This window comes from Tubulanus polymorphus, chromosome 2, assembly GCF_964204645.1.
Source record: "Tubulanus polymorphus chromosome 2, tnTubPoly1.2, whole genome shotgun sequence".
NCBI classification, from domain to species: domain Eukaryota; kingdom Metazoa; phylum Nemertea; class Palaeonemertea; order Tubulaniformes; family Tubulanidae; genus Tubulanus; species Tubulanus polymorphus.
The window spans coordinates 26,625,823-26,641,486 of NC_134026.1; the positions used below are offsets into that span (position 1 = coordinate 26,625,823).

The window sequence follows — 15,664 nt, forward strand, 5'->3', positions numbered from 1 at the left end:
TCTTAGAATTCCCAGACGGACGGTCACCTCAAGATCTTATGAACAGGCTATGGATGATCAACAGTAACTATAGCACCTTTTGACATTTGTCAGGAGATTGATGGGCATCAAGAGAAAATTAACTACATTACTTCTTGGTCACTTACCAATTTATATTTTACAAGTCGCTATACAATGTGTACATGAAGAATTGAAGTCATTTAACAAATGAATAATTCCCGCTAGGTATGGGGAAAAAACTTAACACAAAAATGGATTGAGTTTTAAGTAGAACCCGCTTATTTGAATCATTTAGTTCCAAAGACAGTGAGAAATCAAGATTACTGGGCAAACACGATATTTTACATACAGTGGTGAATATCATAAAAATATCAGCATTAGATTGAAATCTGGGTTAAACTGATGCTAATTTAAGCAGGTTTTACTGTACAAAAACATAAATGCAAAAAAATGGATCAGCATAAAAAATTACAATCTTCAGCCACGCCAAACAAACCCTTGAAAAGACACGCGATCTATCAGATATAAATGGTCGGTTTATAGCTGCTAAATTATTGTGAAAGAAGTTTCTCAATGTCGCCAATTAATTTCTGGTTGTATTCAATAGAATTCCGAGGTGTTGCTGAAACACCGACTGTTTTTAATCGGTTTTCATCCTACAAAATAAGGTAGGATAAATAATAATAATAATAATAAACTGTAAATAGTTGATTAACCTTGCCTAGAAACTAGAAGGTATTACTAAGGAAAGTAATGATTGGTTCAACTGATGGATTAAACGATGTGTAAACCTGATACAAGGCTTGTAAAACATTTGCAATATTTGGATTCCCAATTCCCATTATCGACTGTATTTGGGAATTGCTATTTCTAAACCGGAATATGTTCAATCTGAACCTGTCCAATTAAGTACTTGTAGTACTTGTAGTAGACTCCACTCAAAGAAGGATTCAACAAACTGGGTTACAGTAAAATCATAACCAAGTTTTCTTCGCAACAATAAGTGCACAATTACTTACATTATAGGATTCCATCTTGGCTCTCATTCTGAATGTGTAGGCTTTGAAGAGTGCAGCTTGGAATTTTGCTTCAAAAGCTGAATCATTCTAGAAGTAAATTACTCATGTTAGCCAACATTATAATATAATTTCCCTCTCAACTATAGCCTCAGGTAGTGACACTTACCTCATCTCTGAGTTCTCCTAGTTCTTGTGCCGATATGCCCAATATCTTTTCTCCAGTATCTTGAAAGAACGTAGCCCATTGATTATCTGTAAAATCAGCAATGCTGACCTGTCAAAAAGATATAATATTACCAGTCATATATCATCATAATCGAGGTAACTCTTCAAGATAAGGCATGTTCAATGTATCTTCATAATCACCTGTAAAATCATCCTATGCTTAAAATTAGGATATTCTTTGCCACACTTTTCACATCGATACATTCCATTGCCCTGGTCTATCACCTTTTTATTGCAATCTTCTTTTGGACACGCCTGAAACATAATTTAGCAATGAATAATCAAAGATTCTTGAAGATACAAAGATTTATAGAAGTAAAGCCCAGTACTAACGTTATAGAGACAATTATCTTTCTTGATAAATAATATTGTGCCATTTGCTGTGAAATACTCTGGTTTATCTTGTCCAATATTGCCACCTTTTACTTCAGAGAATAGTTTCCAATTGGTTCCCCCTAAAGACAATGTAGAATTAATCAACAATAAGAAAATTCTTCATGAAATACATCTACGGTACTTACATCAACACATAGTAACAGATCTCTTAATAAGCTTACCTTGGTTTCCCCCTTGACTATCATTTCTGAAGCTATCAAATTCCGCATTACAACCCTCATTATCAAACCATCCTCGCAGTAAATGTGCCTCTGGGATATCAGGGTTTATAAACATCTGGCTACTCATAGAAACGGATAATGAACGACCTACAATTGAAAACCTACATATTGAACCTTGTTCACAATCAAAAACAAAACACACACACCTCATTCACTTATACACACCTCCAAATTCAGAAATCTTTGCACCTTTCACTGCTATCACAGGGTTGGTATCTCCTTCAAAATTCTCTGCCTGAATAAAACATGAAAACAGTGAACAATTGTTAAACAAATCATCAAAGATTCATGAAATTGGTCAACTTTATAAAATAACGTACATCATTTCCCCAAAGTGTAAGGTTTATTTGAGTATTTGTTGTATCGACCAATTGCAAATCACGTTTTTTAAACTCTCTTTGACTCGCTTTACCGGTGATTGTTGTACACTCAGCTGCTGACTTGACAATGCCTATCACATCTGTAACGATAGAAAACCCATCATAGCCAATGATTAAAATGAAACTGACACGAGTTCAATAACTGTAATTTTTACCCACCAGCTGTCGTATCAGCAGATTTTGAAGCAAACTGGTTAATAGGAACAAAGTCATATTTTATCTGCGGCAAATCAACAGTTTCATCGCATAAAGTGACCTGGGTATCATTATTAAAGGTCATCTCATAGTCATTGTTTACTGTACTGTACTGTTTATTGGCTGTTTTTAAAGTACCACGACTAACAAAATAGACCTGCAAAAATGACAAGATTTATGAAAGATTAGTAATGATACTATCAATGCGAATGACAGGATTCCCCGATGGTACACAACTAATATTTCTTACTTTTCCAACTTCAATCATATCGTGATATTTATCAACTTGTTCTTTAAATGCAGTTGCTCTGATTTCTCCACTTTCATCCAGGAAATTCATTGAAAATAACTTCCCTTCACCTCTCGAATTATTCCACGTTCGGATGGGGGTTTTCATTGTAACACGAGCTCGAATCTGCCACCTGAAATGTAAAAAATGTTTAGAATCTGCTCCAATCATTGAAAATTCTGATTACTGTGTAAACAACGGTTTTTCTCCCCACAATAAACTCATATCAAAATTCCTCTGCAAATTGGTTAAACTTAACACTTGATGCATCCTTGGATCACTCTACTCGTTAAATTTTAGTCATTCAACTTGTATTCAATATTCTCATTTGATTTTAAGAAAGTACCCCCTAGTTTGTCTCCTTTCAACTGTTGACTGATTTTAATTACGCAGATATTCACTATTGTTTTATATAATTACCCCTAGTTTGCTCCCCTGTGATCCGCTTCAGCTTATTATTATAATAATAATGTTTATTTGGTCAAAGTGTTTACACTTATATGACAATAATAATAAACTGAACAAAATTATAAATACAGATGGCGCTACGGTTTCACAATATAATATCTTAATTGATATAGATAAGTAATTATTTAAATCATTTAATTAGTGTCGCTTAGGAGATCTTCTGTCTGAACATCCCTAACAAATATTTTCCAATATTAGTTAATCTGCCGACTGACTGCGAGCACAGAAGCTCTACAAATATGAAGATATTTGGATTACGAATGTAGTATCTTGGTAAAAGGTCTCTTCTAAGTGAAATATACGCTTAGCAGGAAAGGAGAACATGAAACTCGTCTTCAACAGCACTACGACATATTCTACAGATACGGTTTTCTCTAGTTACCAGTCTCGTCCATCTGCCACTTTCAATTGCCAAATTATGGCTACTACATCGAAATTTTGAAATAATATTCACAATATTTGTATAGTTAATATCAAGATATTTTTCGTACTCAAAGTTGTTTTTGAATTCTCTGTACAATGAACATTTTTGGCTATTGTTAAGTGCCTCAGACCATGATTGAATATATTGGTCTTTTAGTCTTTGCTCAACTAATTTAAAAAAGACATTTCGGTTACCAACAGATTGCACTAGCTAATAGTTACCTAAGCCGAGACTATTAAATAAGTCTCGCAGTTTTGATACGGATAGGTTAGTTTGAAACTGTGTACAAAGTAGGTCATATGTTTTACGCACGAGAAAGTTACTATCAGCTTGTAAAATTTTTGTCCAGAATTTACTGGAGATTTTAGCATCAATAGAAAGGGGGAAACGTCCTAGTTCTCCATACACCATTACTTTTGGGGTCTAGGAGCGAAGGTTAAGTACAGATTTACAAATTATATTATTTCTAGTTTGTATCAATCTTGATTTAACAAATTAGTCTCTTTGTTCTGAATTTGTATAACAATCGCTGTTGTATCTGTGTTCCTAAAGGAGGCTATTAGAATATAGTCGAAACGTTGAATAAACTACACTAGCTGTAGAAAAGCATTTTCAGACTTTTTCGTTTTTATTGTGGGATTCTCATAATAAAACATGTTTAGGATTTACAGATTGATATTTTTCACTAGATATTCTTCAATACTTGGCCCTATGAACTACTATGGGAACAATGAGAAACATATTATCATGTCAAGCGCCTTGATCTATGCAGTGACAAACTATTGGCAAATGAAAGACAATTGACACTAAATAGATCATAAATTAGATTATAATTATCATCACCAGTTAACATCATGCAACAAACTTTATTAATAGACTTTAGTTAATAGCACTAACTTTGATCAAAGTAACACTTGTCCGATTGTCATTATGGGTGCTAACTAACTTAATACAAACAGGTGGGTACAAATAGGCCCAAACCCACCATCTAAGGCCATTTGAACTTGAAAAAATATAGAGATCTGAACATGGAAAACACAGAAAACAGAGCAACAATGAATGAATCTAGATCACTGTTGAATGCTGGCATTCAGGATGAAACTGGTCGCATAAATATTCCAATCGTGGCAAAGATACTAATGGACTACATCACAAAACACAAACTTGCTGCAGATCAAGAAGCCTTACTTGGTATGTAATATATTTCACAACCATTCATCATCAACAAAATGATCATAAGAACAACAAACTTGAAATTGATTCACTCCTGACATCGCTTTCCAAATTTGTTTCCAGATGAACAATTGACAACATTAGACAGTGAATTACCGACGGTATTGAGACAACTTAAACGCAGCATTTTACATGAAACAAAAGCACAATTCAGAAAATATCGTCTTTGGATTGAGCGAAAAATACAAATACTAGTACAACAGGCGACTGCTATTTACGTGGAATTTAATCAGGATGAAAGTGATATAACGGAAAATGTTGAACAGCATGAATTAAATACATTTACAGTGTGGCCGTGTACTGGACGAGATTGTTAGTATTGCTAAATACAATACCCGGTATTGTACTGTGCTATTTTTACCATTAAATCCAAATGAACAACATTCGTTTCATTTAGCAAAATCTCTTATTTTGTACCTGTTTTGGTAGGGATTCAAACTACTAATCGGGTGAACTTTCATTGTACTGCCTCCAGGCGTGCTAGGTGCATTGCGATGGAAAACCGATTGATTCCCAGATGGTTTTGGAGGAGATGCTGTAAATTAAAAAGTATTTCTAACAATTATTTTAACCATCAGTTTTTACTGAGGCACATTTTTTCATTCAATTTCATTATCTTACTCATTGTATTTCTCTGTGGTTCTGGTTTTGGAGCGTTGTTGTTGTTATTGTTGGTCACAGCTGAAAAAAATAATTCCAGGCAATGATACATTTAAATACAAATACAAACTTATCAGCTTACTACAATGCCAGTAACTTACATCCCTTTCCACTGGTGGCTCCAAGCTTGAATACTTGCGGTGAACCAATACTCTCTCCGACTTCTGCACCCGGGCGGATGACTTCTAGCGCCAACAATATCATCACACGCCTGTTTAATATGACAATCAATGGCAGTTGATGATCAATGCAAGAATAGAAGAATACCAATTCGAAATCAATTTCAAATGAGATTATCTGTAACATACTTGTCTGGGGTGATAGCATTACACAGATACTTGTCTAATCGGATGACAGTGAATGAATCCAGTTGACCTTCCAAAACTAGATGATTTAACTGAGTGGCGAGCATAGCAGCTGAAATCATAGAAATCAAGTGCGGTGAAAGAAGATTGCGAGTTTTCAGTTACCTATGAAATGAATGTATACAAATACTCACAGGAATGATGATATTTCCCATCTGAAAGCATCAATCTGTAACGATCCTGACCCTGCGGTCCCCCAGATATCTTCTTTTGTCCCTGAAATGAATAATCAATGATGGCATTTGATTCAAATTCAGATAATAGAGTTCAGTTGAAGGACATAATATACTTTTCATTCATAATTGAACTAACCAGAATTTGAAGGATAGGGCGTTCTACATTCCCACCACACATTATATTCTGAAAAGAGAATTACACATAGGATCTACCAGTATACACGTTTACAATAAGCTTAAAACTAAGTTTTCTAGCTACTAGGTATTTTTCTAGGCCTATTCATTTAGTTTGATATGAACTGCACTGTACAACCCCCAAGTTGAGTAACACAGGCACAATTCTACATATAGTTTAGAAAAAAAGAGGGCCGGGCTGGGGGTCTCTGGCTATGCCGGGATGGAAGACGTCTCAAAAAAGTAAAAAAGAGGCTTGCATTATTGCATTTTTGCAAGCAGCAGATGCAGAGGCGCAAATAAAGCAACAGGTAGTTTGAGGTCTTGCCTTCCCCATTTTATAAATATCGAAGCGACTGCAGTTACGTGTCATTAGTAATGAATTCTATCTTATGAATTTGCGAAATAAATTTTCTTGATTTGAATTGAAGTTTCGGGATTCTGGAAAATGAAAGTGCAGTCCTACTGAGTCAAATAAAGTCCATTAATGTACCGGGTAAGTAAATAAAACATGTCATTGTATTCATTCATACTTACCTCAATTGCACCAGCTGTGAGAGAAGTCATTTTGATAAAATCTGAATAAAGAAATCGATTTATACTCAAACCGTAAAATGTACGCGAAAATTTACTTCCGGCGCTTCTCTTATCGCGGGAGTTTACCCTACTTTTAGGATAGGGCTTCATTTTTGACCGGTGCTCGCTACAGCAATGAATAGAATTTGAGTTGATTTAATATATCGGCTTTTTTACATCGGATTTACAATTTGTTGAAATGCCGATGGTTATGTGATGAATCTTTTCTTACTGTTCTATTTAGGACTCGAACCCAATCGGTATCCATACTTCCCGCCGGCGTCATCCGCGCCATGCATGACGCACCACTGGAAGGACCAATCAGATCTAGATATTTTCTTCGCGGGAATACAAGTCCACTTTTTGTACCAAATGTCAATGGTGGTTCTTTGGTTTGCAACCACCATCACCTACGAACGAAAGCTTTGATCAAGATCTCTTCATCAATTTCCAGTGCCCAGGATCATCGAGACATCATCAAATTGATTTCCGGCCACTAATTATTGTCTATGCACATCTAGATCGATGTAATTATTGATTGACTCGCTGCTTGTTCTAATCAAGATACTCCCGGAACTGTAATTACTAGAGGTAGGAAGTGTTAAGCGGTCAACTTCTCTAAAGTTTCTAAGCAACAGTGAAAACATTGCGCGGGGCCAGGTCTAGAGTGTGGACAGCTCTTATTATTAACTTCCCGTTATTTGACATAGTTCAGGACTACGATGAAGTGACAGGATTAGCTGCAGTGGTACGCAGGTATTTCATCGAACCAGGGAATACAGAAAGTTCTAGAATGATATCATCTACGATTTTATTGGTATTGATATATTTGTCCTCAACAACAGGTAAACCCGCGCTTTTATCTTATAGCTTACCTTTTTCATAACGTTGAAAAACTGAAACTGCTCGTTTTGATTCCTTCTGTAGTTGTCTCTGCGTTAAAATGCTACAGTTGTTTCGGGACGAACAAAGCAGGGGAAGGCGTTATAACGACAAACAAGAACGTGGGCCCGATAAACGTCACGAAGCCATGTTTCGACGGAGCAGTACTTGACTTAAATTTGATAAAGAATCATACATGCGACCGGGTAAAAGGAAACGCCAACTTTTCATGTATGGTAAGTATGGTAGATACAATTACAACGGCTACTAATGAATAAATGCGAGCTGTTTAATTCGCGGTAGTTTGGACCATCAGCCCGACAGGGATTAATCACGCAATATTTCGTTTCAGAAAGCTTCATCACGCTGGAATAGTGTTGCCGCTGTGTATAGGGTCTGTGAACCGAACTGCACCGCTGGTTATCACAAAATCGACGGTCACGAATATTACGCCTGGTGCTGCAACAGTGATTTGTGCAATTCCGCAACAAAGGTCTCCACTCCGCGTTTGTTGTGGACTTCGCTAATGACGACTTTAATATATTTCGTTCGTATGCCACGATTTCCGGAAACTGTCTTTCGTCAAGGGTTCGCGAAACGTTAACCATGATTAACACTAACTCTTCCAATGTCTGGATTAACTTGAATGAATTTATTTCACATCGTTATGATGGCAAAACATTATATAGTATAATATTATATACGTATAATATAATTGCGTTTACAAAAGTATTTGAAGTGGAGGAAAATATAGAATTTACATGTAAATTATTATGAAGTAAATTGGCATGGTGCAAGTTAACACGTATGGATAAGGTTTCATTGCTAATCACAAACTAAATCGTTTAGTGGATACATCGATGAGTATAGGATCATTTTACTTATATACCTTATCATTTACAGATATCATTTATAAAGTGACATTTCACCTGAAATCTCAGGGGTCAAGATTATTCCATTGATGTTGGGTCTATCCCAGGATATTCACAATCGCGACAAATTCGACATTTTGCAGGTTTATCTGTAATAGGAATATACATAGGCTATATCTAATATAAATTTAATCAGTACATATGGTTGAATTCAAATGTATCGAGTTGGTGTTACCTGTCGGATTGTAGTGACAGTAGCGAAAAATTATCTGCAGTTTCTCATTCCGATCGTCGTTGACCTGCAATGGCGTATCGTAGTTTTTCTGGTGACGAATTTGCTGATATCCGTATCGATAATCATAAGTTTGTGTTGTCTGATACTGAAATACGTAATTGGAGTTGTCCGTTGCCCATCCCAATTTTTCCGTCGTGAGCTCCATTCCATATACTTGTTGGCAACGTTCAATACCAGCTCTCCTGGAAAATTAACATCATCATATCTAATGAATTTCCTTAAAATCCAACCGTTCTGAATACTGAATACTTTAACTTAAATCTTACGCGAGTAGATAGAAAGGATGCTTGTTTGGTAAAACAATTGGTTTGTTCACGTCCCCGTCATTTCGACAGCAGTAACCGATAACTGTAGAACTCGTATTATACTCGCCATCGGGTAAGATACCTCCGATGCTGTTGCGACTGTTCACTACAGCATCTTTCCATTTTACTGACGATTCCTCAAAACCTAGAAAATAGTTTATGATATGTTACTGAATTACTTTGAACTTAGCACCTTAGTCCGAATTTGTAAATATTCTCACCTATTGGACATGATATCCCATTTTTCACGATGCAATATTGTCCCTTTGGCCACGTGTACGCAACCATATCGTAATATGAAATTGTCTTGACACAAAAAGAACTGTTCACAGAAGCTCTCGTGATGGCACCGTACCAATTACTGTTCAAGCTGGCGTCCCATTTGTTCACATATCGGGAAGGGGCGTCTTGGAACCTCCAGCCGAGTTTCCATTCATCTTCCATTGATGGGCACCCACCGCTTGCCGCTGGTAGAGCGTACATGCCTCCTGGCCACTTAACGATGAATTTCATTTCCGGATCTTCGAAAGTAACTGATCTTGTAAGATATGTAAATTAATGTAATGTGATTCACTTATCTTATTTTAGGAACTTACCTTTGATAACATCCATTGACTTATCTTGCATTATTAAATCAGTTGCATTTGCCAGTTTATCACGCAGAGATTCTTTAGTTTTGCTTGATCCATGATACCATTTGTAAATGTGTGTTATCGGCGTTAATACCCAACGTAAAGGATCAAATTTTCCAGGTGAACCGATGTTATTGATTTTGTTGTATAAAGTTAAGTTTTGTTTCAGATTTTCAATTGATTCAAGACAGTTGCGGAGTAAATGAACTTCTAGGAAGGCTGCTGTATTTATTGTAGGTTTACTGCTACACACCTTCAGCGACTCTTTCTTCTAAAAAATAATAAGTGGATAACATAGTGAAATAGAGAATAGTACGGATGATTCGGATTAAAATGAAAATAAACCACTTTATCAATTTTCTCATGTCCAACGACTACGATTTATACATAGAGTTTATGCAGTGGTGTATATGTGGATGTATTTATTCTCATCATATTCTTGTAGTCTATATGTGTTACCAGAAATTCATGTGTTTTTTTTTGTGTCACTCTTACCATGTATGTATGAACTAATGAACTAATGACGATGCGTTCTCTATTTTATACGTCGCTGCCCATACGAGTCTAGATAAAAGAGTTAATTGATTGTTGAAATGACTTACATGTTTGAGGATATAATCCAGCAAAATTAATGAGGAAAGCGAATAGTCAACATATTTCTTGATGCCAAAATGAATGCCGGTTACAACATGCTAGAAATATAAACATAACGTGTAATTTTCGTAACAAATAGATGAAATGAACTCTCTCTCCATTATAGTGCTAAAATTCTATACCGTTCCCCATCTTGCAAAAAACAATTTAGCAGTTTTTGGATCGTTGAAATCTGTTTTAATCAGTTGTCTTGAAAATTCATAGGTAATATCATCGGTGTAGTCAGTTCGAAGCCGGGCTTCTCCCATTGGACAATACATTCTACTTTCTGCCAGAAAAAATCTCGATTCTGTAGTCGAGCTCATAGCTGAAATCAATTTGTTGCGAGAGGTTTAATGTTGTTTGACATTTTTAGGTGAAAATGGGAATCAAGTGCATGCGTATTTACGACTGCATATTTTATTTTACCTTTGCTACCGGTAAACAACTGTGAAATAGTTTTATCGTAATCACCCTCTGAAATATTGAAACGTCGAATGAAGTAAAATACGAATCCATGAATATTGAAAAAGAAGAACTTTAATTAGTCAGTTACCCGTCAGAATTATATCCCGTTTTCTTGCATCCTGATAACTCTTCGGGCCAGTGATATATCGAGTATCATCCTCTGAGATACAGTTTCTCCTTTCGAAAAAGCGCACTCGAGATGGTATCCGTCTTAAGAATAGAAACGTTTGTTAATGATCTATATATTAATGGTGGCCGGTTAACGATATCGAGCATTATATTTTCTTAAAAATGTATGGGCCTATCCTCAAAATTTGATTGTTTTAAACGCCGCATAAATATCTACGTTAAAACAGTGATATCCTTAACAATTTAAACACTTTTTGAATTGATTTTAAGGCGTTATTTACTGACTTTTTGATTAATTGAAATTTTTCCATGTTTTTTTTTAAATTCAACCAATGAAAAGCGTTTTTTTTTCTTAATTTATGCTCCCGTATATTGCAAATCTACGTAAATCGAATAATATTTACAAAAGTAAGAACAATATTACCGGGTTTTGTTAGGACCGTGATACAGATATCCTTCATCCGCTGGTGCTGGAAATATCCGCCGGGTCAGTTTCAAACCGGGGTCACTATGACCGAGACTTGGATTACCAATAAATACATCATATCCCAAACCAAGAGCCGAAATCTCGTACGGTAGGGACACAGTGTTGATAGCCTCAACCCAAAAATCCTGAGCAAAAACTAACAGTAACAGCAAACACACCGACATCTTCCTGGTTGATCGACTTATGATTGAAATACCAGAGCACCACTGATTTTATTGATCGAGAGCAATTCGTCGTAATGGGAATCTTATACAAGGAAATGCGGTGCCGTTTTGGTCTACACAGATGAGGCCTCGATTAAAATGGGTTAAGACTTCAGACAGACGACAAACAAACACAAATACTCAAACAAGTGGAGAGTTCGTATAGGAAATATCTTTTTAAAATATTCAGAGAGCTTCTTCATAATGGTTTTATTATCTAACATTCACGTACAGTTCTTTCAATGGAACCTAAACAGAAATATCTATATTTTCAATTTGGCATAGAATTTCATCGACATTGATAAAGCTTCCTCAAATCCGAATATCGGTGAATAGTTTAATTCCCTGCGTCCTTTCAAACTACTGAAGTAAATAGTTGTATTCAAATAAATAATGCTTGACAAAGATATTTGGGGATTTATGTTTCCGAAAAGTGGCTTCAAAAACCAAAGTGCCCATTCAAATGCATTTAGTATACTATATACCAGTCGGTATGAGGTATTCTTAGTCGAAAGGGAAAATCCTTTAGCTTTTAGGAAAGGTTTCATTAAAGTAAAGCAGTTTGCTACTGGTGAATCGTCTGTAATGAAATATTCATTTCCGCCGTAATTCTTCTGGGACATGAGCGTTTCAAGGGCACTCACGTGAGCCCAGGCGACATTACCTACGTAAGCGTGCTGAAATTTGGAATAGCCATCACCAATTTGTCTCAACACCCCACCGTTCGATTTTGCTGATATTAACGCATTTGGAATGTAATAAGGATCTTCTTCGCCGTACATAATATTGGGGCGAAGTGAAACGGTGACGAAGTTTTCATCCGTTTTGAGCTTGGTTCCATTTGCTTCGCGAACTAGGACCTCAGCTTTATGTTTTGTATCTGGATAGCCAGTGAACATAAATTTTTGTGGGATCGACGTGGACTCTTCATCTCCACATATAATTTGATTATTTCCAATAACGACATCGATAGTACTCGTGAAAACTAGACATCGGACATTCATCTCGATACACGCTTTCAATAGAGCATTCGTACCTAAAACACACCGAGTTTGTTTTTAGCAAATTGTAGAACAATTAATTAGAAGATCAAGAGGTTTCAGAACTAGGTTACATTGATAGATATCATGGATTCAACTTGCCTTGAACGTTGACCTTTTCCATTGTTTCTATATCAGGAAACATATTAAAACTAATAACACCAGCGGTATGGATCACCCCAGTTACTCCATGTAGGGCCTCTTTCAGTCGTTTCTGATCGCATATATCTCCCCTTATTGACGTAATCCGCTTTGGCTCTGGGTGGCCTAAATCGGATTTACAAAGCAGCAGGGAATAGATAAATTGAAATTGGTAATATGAGGATAGGATCACACGTATTAAGTTCATCCGTATATGCGCGGATAACAACATTTCAAATATAGAATTACATTAAGAAATGTGCATCTTGTTCACCTAATTTGTTGACGTATTGTTTGGTGTCGTATACTACGATCTTTTTGATGTTTGGTGCTTTTTCCTGTAGTAACTTCACGATATGCATTCCGAGGAAACCTGCTCCGCCAGTTACAAGAACGGAATATTGTGATTTATTTGTATAATTAGGACTGACAATCGCTGGATTTTCACTATTCGCCTCATCCAAGTGATTTTTCCTTACGAAAGAAGTCCCCGTTGTTGAAGAAGAACGATCAATCCCCATCTTTGAATAGGTTTTTGTGATATTGCAAACTGTTCTAAAATTTAAAAAAATTGAAAAACTACCACTACGGTAAAACGACGGCGTCATAGTAAAAAATATTTTTATAAGATCACTGTACATGTGTAGTCTATTACGTAAATGCAATTTCTGTTTTTACTGGATGATGTATTAGACTTTACAACATGATATTCCAGTTTGATAACAACGATTAAAACAGAGGTCGCCAAATCTTTATGTCTAAAATGTTATGTTGAAATAAAAATGCTGATTTTGTTAATAAATCGTACGTTCTATCAATTCAATTTCGATTTTTTTCTAAATTTCCTTCCGATACTATTCAATCAACCATGAAATTGAAATGGACGAATAAAAGATCATACCTGGCGTTGAAAAATTTTCGAAACATGTCTGACTTTAATCTTCTGAACAGATACGGTTGTCTCTCTGGATACGGTCGTGGCACAGAATGAATTAAATTCGCCTGACAGTCATCATCATTAGACATGGGCGTGGTGAATATTAATTAACATAATTCTAAAGGGTAAACACACACGTGAAATAAAGCATCATAACGAAAAACAACCGTATATAAAATGTGTTGGGGTTTGCAAACGATAAGAAAAGAGCAACGACAGTAAGACAACAATTGGAAAACTGTATCTGCCAAACGTTTTAGTTTTGGGCTAAACATCCACCGTATACTTATATCCACGGGATAATCGTGTGATTTCTCGTGTTACGCTCAGATTGCGGGTAATTTGTTTCTTTGCCGATGTACAAGCATATATATATACGTATATATGTATATGTATCCTAATATAGGTTTTTTATGTCCGCCCAGGCAGATAATCAGAAAACGCGATGGGATGCAGTGTATAAAGCATCAGAGGATTGTCATGCATTCATTCCATCTAAAGCTGGTAAATTGATTCTCCGCCATGATAAATATCCGTTAACTGAAAACACGGTCATACAATCTATATACATAATTTCATATCTCGTCACGACGTTCACAGCCCGACGTGCTTTGCGGGGAAGTTACGAAATTCATAAAAAATTGTACGTATTGGATTGTAATGATTTTGGTAACCTTGATGTAGATAGTGTTCCCGGCTATTCCACCACCAACATGAAATTCTTAAATACGAAGAGGGATTTCCGTGTATATATAAGCTTATATATTTATTTATGGCATCAGATAGATAGAATTAAGGCTCGAAAGATGAACATCGTGAAAAGAGCACAGATAAAAATGAAGCAGGTCTTTCACTGTGGTGATGATTGTTAATGAAGAAAGTGTTAGGTAGAAGATGGTGGTAGAAAGTCTCGAATAAATCAACTACACTGTGCGTAATGAATACAGTTTCTCCTAGCAACAGGTGATTTGGACTAGCTAGCTCACGTGGCTACCGGTGGCGAACGTCGAGAATAGATCCGAAGAATAATGATTCGTTCGTTTCGGTACAAGATGTTCGCTCGTGTTTGTGTAAAAGAAGAATGATTTTTTGTTGTGATATGAGTCGTATGTTTCGTCATTAATATTTAATTTATCTTGAATAACTAGTTCAATCGTAGAGCAGCCACACTCAGAAGTGGAAAATAGATAATATGATAAAAACTGATTGAAAGATTTCAAAAGCAAGATTTATTTTTCGAAAAATTAAAAACAGGGGACATTTTTATTTAATGCGTCGAATGATAAATCTTCCATTTGAAATTTTCTTATTTCCACACAGTGGATTTTTATCTGCGTTCCAGATAAATAGCCGGAATCCTGATCGAGGCTTAATACTTCATTCTCGTATTCAAACCAACTTTGGGTGGATTTAGAATTGAGAATTTTTAAAAAAAGTCCACCTGTAACAATTTTAAGACAAGAAATTCACCGGGAACGTATTTTATATAAGCGTATTGCGTATCATGTTGATAAAACAAGGATTATGAAACCACTGATGTTTGTCCGCATTTAGCCAGAAACCCTTATCGTCTTACGCTACAGGTGTTTCGGAAATGTAATCCACAAAGTGGTTAGAGTCTTGATTCTCATACGAGCGGTAGTTAAACTTGACTAATAAAACAAACATCTCTCTTCAATGTAGGATGCATGCATGATTTTTTTCTAAAATAGATCCAGCGTTGATATAAACGGTTGAAGTCTTTTACTAGCTCAAGCAACGTTAATTTAAAACAAACTAATTTTCGTTTGAAGAATCCATAACGAGATAGAACAGAAATGAAGCAACGGAAATGTGTAT

The 15,664-nt window shown here is 35.9% G+C and overlaps 3 protein-coding genes across 3 annotated transcripts; all 3 read right to left on the bottom strand.

The window, feature by feature from the left end:
* Positions 1 to 131: 131 nt before the first annotated feature.
* Positions 132 to 6,868, bottom strand: LOC141898621 (replication protein A 70 kDa DNA-binding subunit-like). The gene is made up of 17 exons (XM_074784630.1): positions 6,763 to 6,868; positions 6,188 to 6,235; positions 6,010 to 6,091; positions 5,819 to 5,927; positions 5,612 to 5,721; positions 5,472 to 5,531; positions 5,268 to 5,385; positions 2,687 to 2,858; positions 2,401 to 2,593; positions 2,182 to 2,321; positions 2,027 to 2,096; positions 1,802 to 1,948; positions 1,578 to 1,699; positions 1,386 to 1,499; positions 1,186 to 1,293; positions 1,020 to 1,106; positions 132 to 656 (listed from the first exon to the last, which is right to left on the bottom strand). The coding sequence occupies exons 1-17, from the start codon at positions 6,790 to 6,792 to the stop codon at positions 552 to 554; spliced, it is 1,815 nt and encodes a 604-aa protein (XP_074640731.1). The 5' UTR covers positions 6,793 to 6,868; the 3' UTR covers positions 132 to 551.
* Positions 6,869 to 8,403: 1,535 nt separating this feature from the next.
* On the bottom strand, positions 8,404 to 11,783 carry LOC141899685 (uncharacterized). Its single transcript, XM_074786117.1, has 10 exons — positions 11,442 to 11,783; positions 10,977 to 11,098; positions 10,850 to 10,897; positions 10,564 to 10,748; positions 10,390 to 10,479; positions 9,752 to 10,058; positions 9,377 to 9,676; positions 9,117 to 9,300; positions 8,791 to 9,032; positions 8,404 to 8,704 (listed from the first exon to the last, which is right to left on the bottom strand). The coding sequence occupies exons 1-10, from the start codon at positions 11,666 to 11,668 to the stop codon at positions 8,634 to 8,636; spliced, it is 1,776 nt and encodes a 591-aa protein (XP_074642218.1). The 5' UTR covers positions 11,669 to 11,783; the 3' UTR covers positions 8,404 to 8,633.
* Positions 11,784 to 11,970: 187 nt separating this feature from the next.
* Positions 11,971 to 13,409, bottom strand: LOC141899116 (3 beta-hydroxysteroid dehydrogenase/Delta 5-->4-isomerase type 2-like). The gene is made up of 3 exons (XM_074785269.1): positions 13,163 to 13,409; positions 12,850 to 13,014; positions 11,971 to 12,743 (listed from the first exon to the last, which is right to left on the bottom strand). Exons 1-3 carry the CDS (start codon positions 13,407 to 13,409, stop codon positions 11,971 to 11,973), a joined length of 1,185 nt encoding a protein of 394 aa, XP_074641370.1.
* Positions 13,410 to 15,664: the final 2,255 nt, after the last annotated feature.

Coding starts and splice junctions, on each gene's coding strand:
- LOC141898621 (XM_074784630.1), bottom strand. CDS start 6,792: ATGACTTCTCTCACAGCTGGTGCAATTGAG. Junction 5,928..6,009: donor TGGGAAATATCATCATTCCT/GTGAGTATTTGT, acceptor CTATGATTTCAG/CTGCTATGCTCGCCACTCAG. Junction 5,722..5,818: donor AATGCTATCACCCCAGACAA/GTATGTTACAGA, acceptor CATATTAAACAG/GCGTGTGATGATATTGTTGG.
- LOC141899685 (XM_074786117.1), bottom strand. CDS start 11,668: ATGTCGGTGTGTTTGCTGTTACTGTTAGTTTTTGCTCAGGATTTTTGG. Junction 11,099..11,441: donor CACGGTCCTAACAAAACCCG/GTAATATTGTTC, acceptor TCTATTCTTAAG/ACGGATACCATCTCGAGTGC. Junction 10,480..10,563: donor TTTTTGCAAGATGGGGAACG/GTATAGAATTTT, acceptor TTATATTTCTAG/CATGTTGTAACCGGCATTCA.
- LOC141899116 (XM_074785269.1), bottom strand. CDS start 13,409: ATGGGGATTGATCGTTCTTCTTCAACAACGGGGACTTCTTTCGTAAGG. Junction 13,015..13,162: donor ACAATACGTCAACAAATTAG/GTGAACAAGATG, acceptor AATCCGATTTAG/GCCACCCAGAGCCAAAGCGG. Junction 12,744..12,849: donor GGAAAAGGTCAACGTTCAAG/GCAAGTTGAATC, acceptor GGTGTGTTTTAG/GTACGAATGCTCTATTGAAA.